This window comes from Papio anubis, chromosome 8 (genome assembly GCF_008728515.1).
Source record: "Papio anubis isolate 15944 chromosome 8, Panubis1.0, whole genome shotgun sequence".
NCBI lineage: Eukaryota > Metazoa > Chordata > Mammalia > Primates > Cercopithecidae > Papio > Papio anubis.
This window is the reverse complement of record NC_044983.1, coordinates 114,908,557-114,929,324: the sequence shown is the minus strand read 5'-3', so window position 1 is coordinate 114,929,324 and position 20,768 is coordinate 114,908,557. Positions and strand designations below refer to the sequence as shown.

Sequence of the window (20,768 nt, the reverse complement as noted above, 5' to 3'; positions counted from 1 at the left end):
TACACAATATGCAGGTTTGTTACATATGTATACATGTGCCATGTTGGTGTGCTGCACCCATTAACTCGTCATTTACATTAGGTATATCTCCTAATGCTATCCCTCCCCGCTACCCCCTCCCCACAACAGGCCCTGGTGTGTGATGTTCCCCTTCCTGTGTCCAAGTATTCTCATTAAGAACAATTATTTTTAAAAAGAAACTCATGTTTTAGAGAAGTTAAGCAAGGTCTCATGCTTGAAACGGGCAGACTCAAGTCGACTGGACTCCAGAATTCAAACTTTTTTTTTTTTTTTTCCCCAAGATGGAGTTTTGTTCTTGTTGCCCAGGCTGGAGTGCAGTGGCATAATCTCGGCTCACTGCAACCTCTCCCTCCTGGGTTCAAGTGATTCTCCTGCCTCAGCCTTCCAAGTAGCTGGGATTACAGGCACCCACCACCACGCCCAGCTAATTTTTGTATTTTTAGTAGAGACGGGATTTTGCCATGTTGGCCAAGCTGGCATCGATCTCCTGACCTCAGTGATCCACCTGCCTCTGCCTCCCAAAGTGCTGGGATTGCAGGTTTGAGCCACTGTGCCTGGCCACCACAGAATCCAAACCCTTATTCTCCATAGCACATTGCTTTTTTCCCCTGCTCTCTAAGAATTTACACTCTTATTGCTGAGACAAGAAATACTGAAAAACAGGGAACCCTAAGAGAGAAAAGTATTCATTTTAAGATTTTATTTGGAAACAAAATTTGAATGTTAAAAAAATGGCTAAAAGTCACTTAGCCTGCTAACTCTCCTTTACAAGTGAAGAGACTTGGGTATGCAGTGACAAAGCTAGTGAGTAACAGAGGAAGGACTACAAGTCAAATTTCTTTGTGCCAAGTAGTTCACTTGGGAAATATTTATTGTGTTCCTATTATATTCCAGGCAGGGTGCAAAGCCCTGTGAAGTGCAAGGATAACTGGTCCCTGCATTTGGAGAGATCAAAAGGGATAGAGCTGTCTTAAAAGAGATTGCAGACAGGCTGGACGCAGTGGCTCACCCCTGTAATCTTAGCACTTTGGGAGGCTGAGGTGGGTGGGTCACGAGGTCAGGACTTCAAGACCAGCCTGGCCAAGATGGTGAAACCCCATCTCTACTAAAAATACAAAAATTAGCCAGGCATGATGGCGGGCGCTGGTAATCCCAGCTACTTGGGAGGCTGAGGCAGAGAATTGCTTGAACCCAGAAGGCGGAGCTTGCAGTGAGCCAAGATCGTGCCACTGCACTCCAGCCTGGGCGACAGTGAGACTCTGTCTCAAAAAAAAAAAAAAAAAAAAAAAAAGAGATTACAAACAATATGGTAACACAGCCCATTGTCGTTCTGTGTGAACAGGAGGGCAAAACTGGGGAGGCTCACAGCAGAGTGACACCTGACTTGAATTTTCATAAATATGTTGGTGTTTGCCAGGGAAATCAGGTGGAGAAGGGCATTCTAGGCCAAAGCAACAATGTATGTTAAGGAATGGAGGTATGAAAGAGTACAACTTGATCAAGGAACAGAAAATAGTTCTCTAATTAAGAAAACTTAACATTTATGAACACTATTCTATGCTGGGCATTGTGCTAGGTGATTTACATGGATTATTTCATGTAATACTCTCAAGAATCCTATGAGATGGAAACAGACAAGAAAACTGAGTTTTAGGATGGAGAAGTCATTTGCCTAAGGGTCATATAAGGTCTCACAGTTAAACTGTGGTCTTGCTGGGATTTGAATTCAGGGAGTTTAGTTTTGGATCTAGGGTTCTATGGGCCTGGTTAAGCAGCTTGAACTTACCCTCTAGGTCAGTGGTCCTTAAACTCGCATCAGAAGCACCTGGTGGAGTTGTGAAAACAGATTCTGGACTTTACCCCAGAGTTTCTGATTCAGTAGGTAAGAGGCAGGCTCCAAGTATTTGCACTTCTAACAAGTTTCCAGGTGATTCTAACCTTGCTGGTCCAGGGACCATACTTTGAGAACTGCTTTGATAGGCAGCCAAACAGAAAAGTTTTAAGTTTGGGAGGAAAATCATTAGATTTGCATATTGTTTAGGGCTCTCTGGGTGATGAATGGGAATAAATTATAAAAGAGAACTTAATGAAATGGTGGTCAGAGGGACAGAGAGTACAAACAGGAAGAGCAGTTATGAAAGGACCTTCTTTTTTTTTTTTTTGAGATGGAATTTCGCTCCTGTTGCCTAGGCTGGAGTGCAATGGTGCAATCTCAGCTCACCGCAACCTCCGCCCCCTGGGTTCAAGTGATTCTCCTGCCTCAGCCTCCCGCGTAGCTGGGATGACAGGCATGTGCCACCACGTCCGGCTAATTTTGTATTTTTAGTAGAGATGGGGTTTCTCCATGTTGGTCAGGGTCGTCTCGAACTCCCAACCTCAGGTCCACCTGCCTTGGCCTCCAAAAGTACTGGGATTACAGGCTTGAGCCACCGCTCCTGGCTGTGAGAGAACCTTCTAATGTGTGTCCAGAATAATGAAGCTGAAGGGATGAACCTGAATGTTATCACATAGGAAGATAATTTAGTAACTAACAGCACCTGATAATGGATGGCAGTAGTTGTCATTATTAACTAGAATCTGTAGACATGGTGTCTGGCAAGAAAAAAGGGAGGAAAGGATTGAAATGAACAAAAAGTGAATTGAATTTAAGGTTTTCCTGAAAAGAAGTGAAATCGGGAGGGTGAACTGGTTGTGTAGGTATCTGCATTTTGGACATGTTGAGTGGAGGCCCTCGTGTGGTGTAGTAGAGAGGCGCCATGCCGCAATGGAAAGAGGACTGAGCTGGCATAGGAGACCTGGGTTTTAGAACTGGCTCAGTCAAGTATTTGACCATTTTGGAGATGTCCCATACTCTTCGAACCTCCATTTCTTTATCTGCAAGTGGAGTTTGTAGCCTGCCTATGTGAGTGAGACTGGAGGGTAAAATATGGGAGTCACCAACCCTAGGGTAAAACTTTCGGTAAAACCGTTGTTTTTCCTAATTATCCTGTCACTCATTTGTGTTCATATATCACATAGACACATTACAAACTAGACTCATAAATGAAAAACTTCATGTGGCTTACAAGCCTGCTGGCGACTCAGCCCTTCTGCAAGGTGGGAAATGTTCTCCATTCATCTGGACACTTAGCATGCAGGGTTTAGAGTAGCTGAAAAGAAATAGTTACGTTGAGTTTTGAGTTTTAAAATGTTTTATTATGAGCTAGAGTTAGGAACAAAGCTGAGTTATTTCCTGGGGGGGAATGCTTTTTAAAACCTCAATATGAATAAATGCATTTTTAGTGTTTAAAGTCCAGTATATATGTGTGTGTGTGTGTGTGTATGTGTATATATGTATATATATGTGTGTGTATATATGTATATATAGGTGTGTGTGTATATGTGTATATATGTATACATATATGTATATATATGTGTGTAAAATATATATTTTAGTAATCTCCAGTCACAGCAGAAAGTGTTTTAAAGCTATTAGCTCTGTGCCTTATTTTAACTATTTAATTCTAGGATGTTAGCAAATGGATACCTATCTCCATATCTTTCTTATGATCTAATTGAAAAGAAGTGACTTCACTGCGTATATATATATGGTTATCATAATCATTAAGTATCTATTAATTCAGGAGTCACACTTAATACTTTCTGCCCCTCAACTCCCATATCCAGTTCATTAACAAGTCTTTTTTCCTAACTCCCCCACTTGTCTTCCTCTCCACGCTGCCATAGCCTCCTTGGTGCAAGCTGTCGTGATCTTTTGTCTGGCTTACTGCCAAAGTTTCCAAACTGATCTACTATATCCATTCTTGAGTTCCTCTGATTCATATCTACACCGTACAGAGATTAATGCTTCAAAATCTGATTAAGCCTCCCCCTGCTTAAGCCTTTTAAGGGCTTTTTGTTGCCTTTAGGATAAAGACAGTATCACCTAACATGACCTCAGAGGCCCCACATGACTGGCCTCTGTTAACCTCTCCAGTCTCACTTCTCTTATACTAACTTTTGCTCTCCCTGCGCTAGTCAGACTGGCTGCCTTTTTGTCTTGTGGATGTGCCATGCCTCCATCTTACGCAGAATCTTTGTCGGTTCTCTCTCCTCTGTCTGGAATTCTTTACTCCTCTCCTAATCTGGTTACTGACTCCCACACACCCTTCCAATCACAGCTCAATGAACACTTACTCCACAAATTCTTCTCTGACTCTCTTGACTAGGTAATCTGAATGATATTTGCCCAAATAGTGACTTACCTCTATATTTCTTCATTTTCCAGAGTTGTAACTTTACATTTATTTCTGTGCCTACTTGATGAATGTGGAGAGTAGGAGCTATGTGTGGGCCAGCTCCCTACATAGTACGACTGGTTCCCAGAAGAGTGCTTGGTACATGGTAGAAGCTAATGAATATTTGTGCAATATTCACACAGGGCAGAGATTGTTCCGGTGTCGGGGCTCATACTTAGATTCCATAGGGAGTAAATGTAATGCATAAAATTTATGCCGTAAGTTAAAATCATTGAAAGATGCAACAGTGTTGATGTCAGCTTTCGATTGTGTAACAATTAATAGCACAGGCTAGTTTGCATTTGGACAGGTATATGCCGTTCTTCTGCTGGAGAATCCTGTGGGACCATAGACTACCCATAAAACTTTGCTTCTGTGGTTTAGAATTGTAATTGTAAGACTTATACATATTTGCAGCCCTGGATTGTGGGAGCAATTGAGCCAGCTTCTCGCTCTATTAGCCATCAAAATTTTCTGCTCAGTTTAGACTAGTAAATTCTTTTGCAAAGATTGTTGTCCAGTTTTAATCTGAATTTTCTAATAGCTTTCAACCACAGCGAAACTTAAAAACAAGACAACGGACTTTTAAGATAGAATAAGAAGACTATCTATGGTGTTTTCTTACTTTTGTAGTGTATGTGCTATAGTTATTGCTAAATGATACTACAGAAAATGACATGGTTAATAATTGTCTAATATCATACATAATCTTAGGATTATTCTGGGAATAATGTTAAATTGAGTGATGCCAATTCTGCATAATGAGAAACTCTGGATGTACATACAGTTTCAATCAGTTCATGATAATTAATTACTTCAGGAAGCAAGAATGATAACCCTCTATCACTTATCTTTCAAATCTCACTGTTAACCTCAAGCCCTCTTATCTTCATCAGGGCTAGGGAACAAGGACTCATAGAATAATTTCATGAAAAAATAGATTGTGCATTTATATAAATGCAACTACTGTATTACAATTAAGCAATACACACACTGCTGCTTTGTGTCACCAGCAAAGTAAATAAAATACTACTCTGCTTCTTACAGTTAGGAGATGAGTCCCCTGGAGGAAAAGCCATAGTTTGTCTTTAAGAGATCTAAACTTTATTGTCCAATTAATAGTGAATACTATTAATAACATTAAAATTCCACTATGAATTAGACCAAACAATTCAATATGCAAGGCATAAATAAATTAATTCAAAGTAATTTATTATAATGCTCTACTTCTCTAAATGTGGTACTTATCATTTTTTTTTGAGGAAACATGGATATTGTATTTATTAGACAAAGGCTTTATGTCAACCATCATTAGCATATTTAAAAAGCTAGAAATAAAAACATGAACAAAAAGTAAAGCAAATGAAGAGAACAGTTTCCCTAAACAAAGTATGTCAGTAAACAAATAATTCAAAAAATAAACAAATAGAAATTCTGGAGCAGAAAAGTACACTAACTTAAATAAAAAATTTTACTAGAGTGATTTAACAGTACATTTGAGCAGGCAGAAGAAAGAAGTGGTGAGCTTGAAAATGGATATTCAAAAAAGTATACCAAAAAGTCATTTAAACCCCAAAGAAGGAAGTAATGGAGAAATTGAGAAGCAAAACTTCTAGATTTCCTAGAAGTCTCAGGTCATCATGCAGTTATAAATAGTTCAAGGCATCAAGTGGAGCATGGCCTAAAATTAAAGCTCTATATTATGTGCTGCCTGGATGTCTGAAATCAGGAGGACCTCAGATGATCTAACTGCAAGTTCCTCCTCTCAGTGGATATGATCCTCTAGCTGTCAGTTTTTCCTATCTGGGAAACATAGTTTTTGTTTATCCCTAGGTTGAATTTTCCTGCCAGACCACAATTGTTGAAGCCAGTCAGTCACATCTGCTGCAGGAACCAGGTCTTATCTCCATAAATGTGGTTCTTATCTGACTTTCATCGAAGTAACCTATTGTGCCAGTTCTTGTCTGACCTCTAAACTCCTCTTTCTTCTCTCCACCTGCCAGACCTAATGAATCAGGATCTTGATAAGCAGGGCATAAACCTCAGCATTTTAAACAAGCCTCCAGGGTGATTCTGATGCCCAATAAAGTTTGAAAACCACAGAATGATTTGTAGGGACTGAGACTGTTGAAAGATTTGTTTCTAGTTCTAGGTTTTTTTCTGCCAGGGGGCAGTGTTCTCTGAAATATGGCTGGGTTAATAAACCATGTTGGAAGCTAATTTTTCAGTCTTTCTTATGCACTTCTTGTTTACTGAGCCAGCCACATGTGTCCTTATTACAAAATCTTAAACATCGTAGCAAGTGAACCTCTGGTAATTTAGTTTTCTTACAAAAGGTTTTGGACAAATTCCAGTCATTTTAATTGAATTTCTCAACCTACTTTATGCATTATCAGGCTTTTTTGTTTTTTTCAGTTTTAGGTAATGAGGGAGAATTTTATTTTGTAGTTAATTTGATAGTCGAGGTAGGGACTTTGGTCATCTCAGTCATTCTCCTGACAGTTAATTTATAACAATAATCTTGTAGTAAAAATCTGTTTAACTGTGGCAAAATGATGTGTGTATGCACATGTGTGCTTGTGTATGTGCATGTATGTATGTTAACACGTTCCTTATGCACGACAAGCTGGTAAAAGACAAAGTTCTTTGGCAGAACGGTTAACAGAAATAGTGGCTGAGGGCTGGGAACGGTAGTTCATACCTGTAATCCCAGCACTTTAGGAGGCTGAGATGGGCGGATCACCTGAGGTCAGGAGTTCGAGACCAGCCTGACCAACATGGTGAAACCCTGTCTCTACTAAAGATACAAAAATTAGCCGGGCGTGTTGTCATGCACCTGTTATCCCAGCTACTTGGGGGGCTGAGACAGGAATCACGTGAACCCAAGAGTGGAGGTTGCAGTGAGCCGAGATGGAGCCATTGCACTCCAGCCTGGGCAACAAGAGTGAAACTCCATCTCAAAACAAACAAACAAACAAAAACAAAAAACAAAGAAATAGTGGCTGAGGTCAACTCTTTTGGATAATGGGTAACAAGCAGATCAACTTGGCTATTACAGCTTTTTCCCCTGCACAGATAGTCTGCATATAAGAGAAAAATAAATGGATGATATTCAGCTTCTGAACTCTAACTTTTTTCCCAAGGGAACCCTCATTGTCTTCTAGCTAGGTTTATACAATATAATCAGACAAAGTCAAAAGTTGTTAGACTCTGGCGAGGGAAAAGAAGAGGCTGTTTTTGTTTTTGTTTTTAGAACATTTAGAGCACTGTGGCATATAATGAAATAACAGGATTGCCTTGATATTTTTCTTTGGGGTTTATTGTTTTCCTCTATCATGGCAGGCTTGTATCTTGACATTTAACATAAATTATAGAAAAATCTTACATGGAGTTGACATCTTTTATAAGCCTTGCTAAATACCCTACTCCAGATTTGTTCAGTATGGCATACAGACAAAAGCAAGACACTTACATATAAAAATGTATAAGCCTGTCCTCTCTGCAAGAGTGCAAACTAAAAGGATTTTAGAAAGGCAATTAACAGTTTGGCAGTATATATGTTTTCTTCTTTTCAATTAGGTATTACTAGATTCTAAGAATCTATAATGAAATCCAGGCCTACTATACAACCCCCTATAAACAAGTTTTTGCTTTTGTGCTATCATGTTTTATTTGAGCAGAGCCACTACTCTGTTAGTAATTTGTTGCATGGTAAGTCTCCTATTTGTTTACACACGAACACATGCGCTGTGCAGGAAAGATGGTCTCTGGACCTGCGGAGGAAGAGGCCAAAAACTAATCTTCCCTCATTTGAATCCTGAAGGCATGTAATATTTAAACAACTTTCCGATTTAGAGGCCTTGATTTTTTCTTTTGAAAGTGTGCTGGTTGCCAAATTGCTTAGTAAAGAAACTTTAGTAGCCACAATAGCCTCAAAGGACACAGTACTTGGTGGCTACATTTAACCAAGAAATAACTAGGGAAACAATTCTTTACATTACAATTATTGCTGCCATTGAGATTTCCTTCCTAAATTATTCAATTGCTAATAAAGCTTCCCAGGCCATCCCCTTCCCCCCACACATCCGCGTCTCAAAAACCGCCCCCCTCCCCACCGTGCCCCGCCGCTCCTCCCGCCACCCCTTCACCCCCCCACCCCCTCCCCCCGCCACCCCACCCCTCCCCGCCACCCCCACCCCGCCCAAACAATGCAGTGCACGGGAAGAAGAAGCAGAGACTGAAGTTATTTTGTCCGTCCTCCCAGGGCAGAAGGACTTTATGCTGCGTGGCTGGCATTTCCAGTATTTTGATAAAAGTTACTTCTCTAAACTTGAACGACAGCATGGGGAAAATAATGTTATCTTTTATGCTAGTTACAATTTTGCGAAATTTCATCATGAGAAACTTTCAAGGAGGCAGAAGTAGCTGAGAATATGATACTAGGGACAGGGTCGCTCAAACTGGCAGCAAAATAAATAGATAGGAAAGACAGGAACGTTATTAGGTTTATAAAGGATAAAACTTTCCTTGCTTAAAAAAATAAAGCGGTGAGGTTGACGCCATTGAATGACTGCATTGTAAACCTTAAAAGCTTAAAGCTGGTTTGGAAAGCCCATACACTGCTCTGTTTCCTTTTTATCGGATGAAATGCATTTGGTTTCTTTTTGACAAATCATGTTTTTGTGAGGAAAGGAAAATGAACATGCACTGTTACGGGCCACGGCAATGTAAGAAACCCTCCTGTTGCCAGAGGATACCACATGAAAGTGTCTGTGGGTTAGGGGAGGGACCTGTAAGGGGGCGGGGATGGGGGGGGATGAGAGCTTAAGCCTCTTATGCTCAGAGCTGCGATTTGTGAACACCCTGTGATGTAATCAAGCTCTGGACAAATCAGAGGAGTCTGTCAACCTCCCAGGTGGGATTGCTTACAGTTAATAGACTAAACCCGGAGCCCCAAACCAGTGCACTCCGTGAAGGGAAAGAGAACACGCTGCAAAGGGCTTTCCAAGAATCCTTGACATGGCAAGGAGGAGCTCGTTCCAGTCGTGTCAGGTGGGAGAACGGAGGAATGACAGGGGACATGCTTGATCTTCAGAATCAGTGACTGACTGGCATTTTCCTTTTTGTTGTGCAAATTAAGATAGCACCTTATTATGCAATTTGGAAGTGGTAGGATTGGGTGGTGATATTGAAGCCATTTGAATCGCCTTCGTGTAATTTGATTTAGTCTTGCCCAGCTGTATTTGACAACTTGATCTCTTTATTCTCTTAGATAATATCCCTGTTCACTTTTGCCATTGGAGTCAATATCTGCTTAGGATTCACTGCACATAGAATTAAGAGAGCAGAAGGATGGGAGGAAGGTCCTCCTACAGGTAAGTGTCAAAATGATTTGCATTTTCAATTCTTTAAAAATATTGCATACCGTGTAATCAATGTAAGCTTATTAAAATATTTATCTTTAATACAGTCTTGCAGTATAACTAAGTTAGTCCTAAATTTCTCTGAGTAAAACCACTTATGTGTATAATTCAGGTGGAAGAGTGTGGTTTTCATTAGAGAACATTTATGATTGTTTCGTAACTGGCTATTTCCATTTTTGTACTCAAATTTGTAAATGTTAGGATACAATTAAAGCTCTTGTTCACAGACAAGGCTAAAGTAGAAGTGGTGAGAACAGGTGTTGGTTTAATATTGGAGCTACCCAAGTCTGATTTGCTGTCACATAATATAGGATGTAGTATTTGCCACCAGAAAGTTCTGACATAGGAAAAAGGAATGGAAGTACAAAAGGCAGTGAGCTATCTTTATGAAACTTCAGAAATTGAGGACTTTAAGATTTACTTAAAATTGAAAAACCATAAAAGACAGGAGGTGCTTAAAGAGTTTTCAAGATTGATTTGTCCTCATTGTGTTTTCTTTTGGCAAAGGAAAGATAAGTTTTAATAGTGTACCTTGACTTAATAGAACCAAAGTGAAAGAGTTTGTTTTTACAATACACTACACGGTAAGTAGTGTTCCCATATAGTGTTCTCATAAAGGAGCTCCTTGTGCAGACAGAGGGGGCTTAACTGACCAGGTCTTAAGTAATGAGTTGGTTAATTTCCTGGAAATTGGAGCTCGTGATGGTTTTAGAAATAAAAAATTACATTTTAAGTAGTGGGCACTCTAGGGAGCAATATTTTCTGGACTTTTCCTGACATCCCAGCATGTTTGTCTGTCTTCCTGTGAATTTTGTGTTTCTCTGTATTTCTTGATCTGACTGTTAACCATCACGTGCCTCTGTTTAGCCAGCTTGAAATTTTATTATTAACCAAGTTACGACACATACATTGATGGAATACTAAATCTTCCTTACATCAATTAAGTGACTTTTGAATCATGCCAGTAGGTTGAAAGAATAATATTAGAAGTGAGTTAGTGAATTGAAGTGGGGTGTGGCTGGGGTGAAGAGTGAGAAAATAGATCATAAAACTTGCAGCCCCAGGGAGCCAAATGGACAAAATGAGCCGTCTTCTGTTGGGGAGGCAGAGGACAGTGGATCACTGGGCTAGAGAATGCTGTTTTTATTAGTAGCAAATGCTCTCTTCAAAGGCCTCTTTTTCACCCCCATTAACACTGACTGTGACTGAACCGACAGGGGAATCAGATCCTTAGCATCGTCATGTGGGAAAGCTAACAACTTGAGAGCCAACTTCTGGTTCTTTTCAATGAACACTAAAGGGATTTTTTTTTTTTTTTTTCTGTTTCCTCTTAATATATTACTCTGGCTAAAACTGAGATTGAAAGAATTAAATGCTGTTTCCTTAATGAATGCAAAATGGAGTCACTCATTATTTTTAAAATTGACTTCTTTTGGAAAACGGTCATTAAAATCCTAGACTGGTCCCCTGGAGTCCTGTAACTTGCTGTGTGGTGTTGGGGAAGTCACTTGTGAAGTCTGTTGCCTTAGCGGTACAATGAGGAGCAGACTTAGATGATTTCTACTTTTCTTTCTGGATTAAAAAAAAAATCCCAGGAATTATTCTGTTTCATTGCCTCTTGAATGTGTGTGCTCACTACTGGAAAACTTGAAAAGTATAGATTGGATTTATTAGTCTTTGAAAGTATTTTGTGTATAGTAAATTATTTCCACATGTTATAAGAACAGCTATACGAACTAATGAATAAATGCCACTTCTAGAAAAATAATATAGTCTATATTATAATTTGTAAACCTAAAGGGTCTTAAGTCTGCACACGAATTTGCTCCTTGAATTATTTAATTATGTCATTGGTTATTTTAGGCCTTTATGATATCATCTAAAATAATTTATTAAACTTTTAACTATGTGAAGCTTAGTCTTAGAATACAATGCAACTTAACTCTGAATTGTATGGTTTGGGTATGCCTGAACACTTTTTAATTTTTCTTTTGATGCAGCTCATCTGCTTTTTAGGAACTGTGATTGATTTCTCCTGACTAAAAATCAAAGATGTACTTAGTAAACTAGGTAAAAGCATACTGTAGACAGTGGAAATATCTTTATCTTTTTAAATGCTGCATATGCTTAGATTCTCTCAACTGATACATGTGACTGGTTATTCTGACAATTAGAAAAGCCTTCCTATCAGAAAATACTGGGTGAATTTTATAAGCCTGTAAGAAGAAGTCACTAGGAGGGGAGGCAGCCATGCCCATTTCCAACAACACTTTTAGGCGCCAAAGAAATTCTGGGAAGCTCAGTGCTCCAAGAGTGCAACAAATAGAAGGAACACAAAGGGTATTGATATATGGCTAGCTTCGGATTGATCAGAGTGAGATTCACCATTCAAAAGCATGCAGTTGTTTAGTAACCATAGCTTCTCAGAGTCCTCAACAATAGCTGAGAATGTTCTGCACACATGGATACCCTCGCTGCTGTACTATGGACTGGGGTGTTAGTTTCAAGGCTGTGGCAGTGCAAACAGACTGTTATAATTAATTAACTAACACACTTGTTATCTGGATTTATTGTTAGGATAGGAAATAATGGCTGAACAGGATTTTTTATACCAGGTCGTAAAAGATTTATAGATTTATTAGGAGACATGAAATGGGAAAAGCTACTTATAATTCTGTTGGGTAAATACAATGGGCATTCAGGTGAATGAGATAGTGAGATGGCTAGAATAAATTTTCAAAGAAAATATAAACCTGTGATTTAGTTTGACATCTTTGTCTCATATGTCTGAGGTGGCCCACTTGATTTGCCTTTAAGACTGCAAGAGAATTTATTTGTCTACAGGTGTCTGTGTACTCACGTGTGCTTGCAGTGTGTATGTTTGTGATGTTATGCAGGAGTCTATTTCATTGAAACTTGTGATTTAGAAACTGTCTCCAGGTGGAAATAGAATATCCTCTTTGATATGTAAGTACTTTAATTATTAAAAGACAAAAGAAAATCTGTGAGCTTGTGAATAGCTGGCTAACAGAGACTTAAAAGCTCAGTTTAATTCATCCTTGTTTTTAGTGGCTTGAAAGGAAAGTTGAAAAGTGTGTGAATGAAATTCATAGGTTCCTATGAAATGTAGACTGTCTCTAACAACTTTATGGGTACACCTTTTCTTTGAGACTCATAGGGAAATCAGAAAATGGTACTAGAAGTGAGAAGGTTGATGTTCATTTGATAATTTTAGAAATTTTGCTCTACAATGAAAAGCTGCTCAAATGTTGGCACAGGAGATTGTAGGAAACTGTAAAGGGGACATAGATCAGCCATTTGCTCGGTGAGCAAAACTCTGTCGTGAGGAATATCCTCTCATGGGGCTTTATGTGAAATTTCAGGTAGAAATTGGGGAGTTTAAGTCAATGGAATGAAATTATCTGAACTGGAAGCTAAGGAGGGTACAGATTTTTCAGTGCTTGGTTAAATGGAGCTGTAGTGTCGTGATTTTTCATTTATCTGAAAACTGTAGAGACTCCTCTATCTAGTTTACATACTCAGAAACCTCAGTCTTCCATGAAATTCAGCCTAGATTTTTGAATCAATAACATCAGCAAATATTCCCCAAAATTATATTTTGAAAAGAACTTCTAAAATTTGAAACCTATGTACAAAAATTTGAAAAAACCGTTTGTTAATGAAAAAAATACTGTAGTTACAGTGAGATGATCTAAAATTTTATCCAGGCCTTTGCTAACTCATACAAGGCCTAGAGATCTAATTTTCCAACCAGGAAAACGGGGATACAGTTGCTTTTATTTATCTGAAAAAGTTTTTGAAAATGCCTTTAAGGCTGATGAGAACTGTAAGGTGTTAAGCATATGATAATGCATTTAATTAATCTTCAATTAGGTTTGAAGGCCAGTGTTTAAACTTATACCTTATTGAGATAACAATACCTTTAATTTTAAATGACAACATTTCATTGTTTGGTAGCAGATGTGCAAATCATTCAGATTTATGCTACTGATGACCATTCAATTCTATTTAAGTGGTTTAGATGTTGAATTAAAGTTTTTCACTTTTAACTTCCATTACATAGAAATCTTTTTTTTCCCTTCTAGTTTGTGAGCTCTATATGAGGACATTGTATGTATGTATGTATGTATGTATGCATTTATTTTTTGAGAGAGACAGTCTCATTCTGTCACCCAGATCGGAGTGCGGTGGCGTGATCTCAGCTCACTGCAGCCTCCACCTCCGAGGTTCAAGCACTTCTTCTGCCTCAGCCTCCCGAGTAGCTGGGATTACAGGCGCCCATCACCACACCCGGCTAATTTTTGTATATTTAGTAGAGATGAGGTTTCACCATGTTAGCCAGGCTGGTCTCGAACTCCTGACCTCAGGTGATCCACTTGCCCCGGCCTCCCAGACTGCTAGGATTATAGGCATGAGTCACTGAGCCTGGTCAGGACATTGTATTTATAAATGTTTTGAAAGCACGGGTGTTTAAAAACTTCCCAGGTGGACCTATTTATTAAAAAAAAAAAAAAGTTTATGAAATCTGGCCTAGCAGCTGTGAAGAGAAGAGAACAGTGATGTTGCAGTAATGGATGTTTATAAAAAGTGATGTCTTTAGGAAGCAAAGATACTGATATGTAGGCCTGTGTGTAAGCTTTATTTACTACAAGTGAGGTCAGAAGCATCAAGAAAAAATGGCAAATTCAATACAGAAAAAGTATGACCAGAAAGAATGAACCATATACTCCAGAAGAGACATAATACAGTATTAATTCTAGAGCTGGGCAGCATCTTGAATGCCACGCACACTGTCCTCTGCCTTGCCCTGTGGGTTATGCTTCAAACGGGGCAGCAGACACAGGGGAACTTGTCCTGTTTTAACGCTCTTGAGAAAAGGAGGTGGTATAACCACAGCTGGTAACACATTTTAAGGTTTTACTCTCACTTTCAGGAAACACCTGGGCTAAGAACCAAGGAGAATGGGAGGAACAGATAGACAGCAGTATCATAAACAGGAGCAGACAAAGCTTAGAAGAACCTTCCAGCTTTAGGCTAAGCTAAATGTTTCCAGACTTAAATACTGCCTCTTCTATTGGCCATCATCCAGATTTGAGTATTTGCATCTTGTGGGGGGAGGGATTTAGAGGGAAATATGATTGAGCCTAAGATGAAGTAGTGTTTTGGCTATAACTTTTGTCATCAGTTAGGCTCCTTCCAATAATTTAAATCATTATTATTATTATTATTTGCATATTATGGAACAAATGGCACTAGAATTCTTTTTTCGTTGTTGTTTTTTGAGATGGAGTTTCACTCTTGTTGCCCAGGCTGGAGTGCAATGGCATGATCTCGTCTCACCGCAACTTCTGCCTCAAGCGATTCTCCTGCCTCAGCCCTAGCTGGGATTACAGGCATGCACCCCCATGCCCGACTAATTTTGTATTTTTAGTAGAGACAGGTTTTCTCCATGTTTGTCAGGCTGGTCTCGAACTCCCGACCACAGGTGATCGGCCTGCCTTGGCCTCCCCAAGTGCTGGGATTACAGACGTGAGCAACCGTGCCCGGCTGGCACAAGAATTCTACAACCCTACCTCTTTATACATATTGTAAGATGGAATATTTTAGACATTAAGTTGACTTAAGTAAAAGTAATTGTACCTGTTTCTGTCAGAATTATGAATTTGAATGAAATAAAGTACGTTTTACCTTGGTGTTTCTTTAAATCATGAAATTATGCTTTTGTGAAAAATAAATGCATTGCATTGTTGTTATACATGTCATATATGTACATATGTGTATTTTAAAATTTGAGGTCTCTATTTTTAAAAAGAACACTATATAAAACTATAAACATTTGTTTTTCAAGATTCTGGAATTGACTTGCATCTTTGAAGTAAAATAACATCGTTTTTAATGGTGTTAATTAGTTAAACATGTAATTTATAAGACAGCAACAGAATTTGAATCTCATAAAGGTATTAGCAAATACCTCATAAGAAATTCCAAGTCTCATACTTATCATATATTTCTGCCTTGATACATTTGAGAGTACTTTTTGTTTGTTTGTTTGTTTGTTTTAGTTGTTTTCTGAGTTTTTATGGTGATCTCAGTAATGATGAAAAATTTGGGATACCACAGGTTCATTGATGTTTCAGTTTTCATCCCACCTCTCAATAAGTTATGCATCTGAAGTGCTTATATCAATGTTCTCTTGATTTAGGTCAAGTAAAGGAAGACAACAGATTTTAAAACTCAGACTTCTAATAAATCAGATAATCTTTCCCTATTTGACATTACATCAGGTACAATAAAGAGAGAAGTCCTAAAAACTTCAAATGCATGCAGGAACAAAGGACTAAGGGATGAGCAGAATGTTCAGATAGATGGCTTGGGTGAGCCTAGAAATGAGATTTAACATCATTCTCCTTCTGCTTCTTGCTTTTTCTTGATTTTAAACACCTTAGCCTGGGTGCAGGGAGAAGGACAGGGAACGTGGACACTCCAAGTATACTGACTTGATTTTTATCAACTACATGAATGTATTATCACCCCAAAACTATGTACCTCTATTATTCATCCATAAAAAAATGATTAAAAAAAGAATATAAAGGTGGATTGCAGAACTCCTAGGAAAACAGTTGGGACTAGAGCTTGTCATGAAAGAAGATGGCTGGGATGGAATAGACCCTGGAAAGGCAGAGTGAATATTCCACTCTATTGTTCTATTTTATTTATTTGTTAATTTAATCATTTTATTTATTTATTTTTTGTACACTCAACTCATCAAGATTGTCTTTTCCATTGCACACAGGAGTGTGTGGCATTACTGAGGTGTCACCATACACTCACTCTGTTTAAAAGAGATAGGCCGGGCATGGTGGCTCACGCCTGTAGTCCCAGCACTTCGGGACGCCGAGGCGGGCGGATCACGAGATCAGGAGATGGAGACCATCCTGGCTAACATGGTGAAACCCTATCTCTACTAAAAATACAAAAAATTAGCTGTCTTTACTAAAAATACAAAAATTGCTGGGTGTGGTGGTGAGTGCCTGTAATCCCAGCTACTCAGGAGGCTGAGGAAGGAGAATCCTTTGAACCTGGGAGGCAGAGGTTACAGTGAGCTGAGATTGCGCCATTGCACTCCAGCCTGGGCAACAAGAGCAAAACTCCGTCTCAAAAAAAAAAAAAAAAAAAAAGGAATGAAAGACACAGGGAAGAGATGATTATGATGAAGGAAAGCAAGGCGCATGGTTGCAGGACAATTTCAAATGCATACAGGAACACCGCACATCTGTAAACAAATTGCCTTTAGATCTCTTTGAAGTATCTCAGCTATCAGCATAGCTAAGCTTATTTATTTAAGCTTGTTTATTTAAGCAGCTCATGGGAATGAATTCTACTGAAAATTTACTAGATAGATGTTGAAATGAGTCTATCTAAGCGGTATCCTTAAGGAATATTCTATTGTAAGTACTTTCCTTATATTTATTTTTACTGTAGGACTTTCTCTATTTTTTTCTTTCTTTTTTTTTTTTTTTTTAACTTCTCAACCCCTCCTGCCACCATGGTTTCTTATGGTTCAGCATGCACTGTTGATAGGTTGGTCAAAGACAATAGAAAAATGTGGTTTATGGACCTCTGCATTGGAAATGAATATTATTTTCTAAACTGAACTGGTATGGTTTGTATGTCTTTCAACATCCTAGGAGCAACCATGCAAAAGTGTTTCACATCTCATGGTCTGGTCAATCTGTTTGCTTTAGTTGAACTGATCTGATGCCTTAAAGCCTGGGATTGGATGACTCTGACTTTAATGAGGACAAAGGACAAAGAATGTTCAGATAAATGGCTTGGGCGAACCTAGAAGTGATATTTAACATCTGTTCTCCTCCTGCTTCTTGCTTTTTCTTGATTTTAAAAGTAAGACATATGAATTATAAAAATGAAAAATTCATAAGCATGTAAATAAGAAAAATTATAAATCACATGTCAATAATATTTGTTAGGATATTTACATATATTATGTGGTATATATATTATACATAGATACACAAGCCCACACGCACATATATGGTATATATTTTGTACATATATACACATATCCAGACACACATCTATTATATGATATATATTTTGTACATATATACATACCCACACACACATATATGGCATGTATTTCATACATATGTACATATACCCACACAGACATATATTATACACTATATATTTTATACATAAGTATACATACCCCCACACACATATATTGTATGGTATGTATATATAATGAGAGAGAAGGAAAGAGAAGGTAAGTAAGCAAATAAAAGACCAGGCAACTACATGCAAATTTGTAGAATGTTAGAAATTTCAAACAGGAAGGTAAAAATCTTCTTCCTCTCTTTCTCATTTTTCCTAAATGTAATTCCATAAGCTGTTTCTTACAGAAGGAAAAAATTTATTCACACCTGCATTTTAAAAATGTGACACAAACTTGGACATTTTCTCCCTCCTTCTGCCCCACTCTGTCACTCACTCGTCTCTAGTTCTGGCTCTGTTTTTAGTTCTACCTTCGTTTCTATCCTTATTGTCCTGTTTATCTCTATTTTTAAACACAAAGTCTAATATATAGCACTCTACCCTGTATTTATTCTTTAAACAACTTATTTATATCTTTTGTAGATCTTTCCATATTAGCCTACACAGATCTGACTCATTCTTTTTAAGGGGTGTGCAATAGCCCACTTATGGATATAGTGATTCTTTCTTTCTTGATGGGAAAAACAACTTTGGTTGATTTCAGGGTCTCTACCTGTAACAAAAGGGCTGCAATGAACAATGGACATTTTTTTGTACATGTAGCTTGGCAAATTTTGCAAATATGTGTAAATGGTAAATTTCTAGTAATAGAATTTCTGGGTGAAACATTTATAAGCATTTTAAAATATTGATAGGTCTTTCTAAATTAAGTTCTACTTTACAAACATTTTAATTCCTAGAAACATTTATGAGACTGTTTATATTTTCCATTTATCAGAAATTGTTTTGTATATTGAGATGAGACTCTAACTTAATTATTTCTAGTCCCTACTTACTGATGGGGCCCCATCCACAACATTAATCTACATATTTTCTTTTCTTTTGTTTTGAGACGGAATGTCGCTCTGTCGCCCAGGCAGGAGTGCAGTGGTGCGATCTCAGCTCACTGCAAGCTCCGCCTCCCGGGTTCAGGCCATTCTCTTGCCTCAGCCTCCCGAGTAGCTGGGACTACAGGCGTCCGCCACCTCGCCTGGATAGTTTTTTTGTATTTTTTAGTAGAGACGAGGTTTCACCGGGTTAGCCAGGATGGTCTCGATGTCCTGACCTCGTGATCCGCCCGTCTTGGCCTCCCAAAGTGCTGGGATTACAGGCTTCAGCCACCGCGCCCGGCCAATCTACTTATTTTCTAGTATCAAACTGCTTTGATTATTTAACTTCAGAATATACTTTGCTATCTAGTCTTTATCAAATTACTTTTCCTTTCAAGAGGTTTTCTATTTTAAAATATTTTATTTTTAAATAAGCGTTTAATATTTTTTCAAGTTTAATGAACTCTCAATATTTTTGGCTGTGATTGCATTGAGTCTTCAGGTTTGTTTGGGAAGAATTAGTATTTTTATAATATTGATTTTTTTACCTTTAAGGTAGCATGTCTTTCATTTTAATTAGATCATATATATGTGTGTGTGTGGGGGGGTTGTGTATGAGAGAGAGAGAGAGAGAGAGAGAGAGAGAGAGACCTTGGCTCACTGCAACCTCTGCCTCGCAGGTTTGGGCAATTCTCCTGTCTCAGCTCCTGAGTAACTGGTATTACAGGCACCTGCTACCATGCTGGGCTAATTTTTGTATTTTTAGTAGAGACCAGGTTTTACTGTTTTGGCCAGGCTGGTCTTGAACTCCTGGCCTCAGATGGTCCACCAACCTCAGCCTCCCAAAGTGCTGAGATTACAGGCATGAGGCACCTCCCCCCACCTTAATTAGATCTTAAATTTATTTTTTTTTTGGTAGAGTTTTCTTATGTTCTTCATGTAGGTTCTACATACATATGATTAAATTTATACCAAATAAAATACCTAGCTATTTTATCATTTAGGCAGTACTGAGAATGAAACTTCCATTTAATTTTGAAACTACATTGTGTGCATATTACAAATTTGTGGAATTTTTATCTCACTGAATCCTTTTTTCTCCCAAATTTTAGTTGATTCTTTTGATTTTTACATACACTTATATCATGTGAAAATATTGATGGAAGATTTTTTTGAGAAGCCGAGATTGTAGAGCTTGTATTTGTAAAACACCAGCTGAAACTGTAAAAGTCTTCCATTTCAATCTCATATATTCGGTCTGTTCTTGGAACATTTGAGCTGAATTTTCCTTGCAAAAAGTTTTGGATTTTTAAATAGGGACATGCTCTCTTGTTTCTAAGGATATAGATCAAGGTACGTTCTCTGTGGTCATCGTTAGCACCCATGGGGCACTAACCATCACAGATTTGCAGTAATAATAATTATAAATAGTAATTGAACCAATCGCCAACACTTGTTACTCTTTCTATATGTCTGACATGTGGTTAAGTGTTTTACATGGATTGATTCATTTAATTCTTATTTCAACATAGAGTTACTTTTATGAGTCCCCCACTTTACAGATGAGGAAATCGTAGAACAAGGAAGTTGGGCAGCCTGCCCAGGGTACGTGGGTAGCAAGTAATGGAGCCAGTCTTCTCCTCCAGAGTCCACTGCAGCATCACACCACGCAGCTTCCCAGTGCCACCTCTCCGTGGTGACACGACCACTCTCCAATTCATTGTCTTTGCCTCTTGTTCTTTGCAGTGCTATCGGACTCCCCCTGGACTAACATCTCCGGATCTTGCAAGGGCAGGTGCTTTGAACTTCAAGAAGCTGGACCTCCTGATTGTCGCTGTGACAACTTGTGTAAGAGCTACACCAGTTGCTGCCATGACTTTGATGAGCTCTGTTTGAAGACAGGTATGTAACTAATGAGTCCT

General features: G+C 38.5%; 1 protein-coding gene and 1 non-coding gene across 8 annotated transcripts in view; one reads left to right on the top strand and one right to left on the bottom strand.

Annotated features, from left to right (window-relative positions):
* Nucleotides 1-20,768, top strand: part of ENPP2 (ectonucleotide pyrophosphatase/phosphodiesterase 2) — a 117,981-nt gene that overhangs the window by 26,857 nt on the left and 70,356 nt on the right. For 4 of the 7 annotated variants that reach the window (XM_021942584.2, XM_021942582.2, XM_021942583.2 and 1 more), the window contains exons 2-3: nt 9,571-9,673; nt 20,593-20,748. In XM_021942584.2, the coding sequence (XP_021798276.1) occupies nt 9,571-9,673; nt 20,593-20,748 (259 nt within the window). Of the gene's footprint in view, nt 1-9,214; nt 9,351-9,570; nt 9,674-20,592; nt 20,749-20,768 lie in introns of those variants that run through there. The other 3 variants (XM_021942585.2, XM_021942588.2, XM_021942587.2) reach the window with 2 other exon arrangements.
* On the bottom strand, nt 16,493-16,570 carry LOC116268739. Its single transcript, XR_004175906.1, has one exon. It is a non-coding gene; the product is annotated as a small nucleolar RNA SNORD55/SNORD39 (small nucleolar RNA).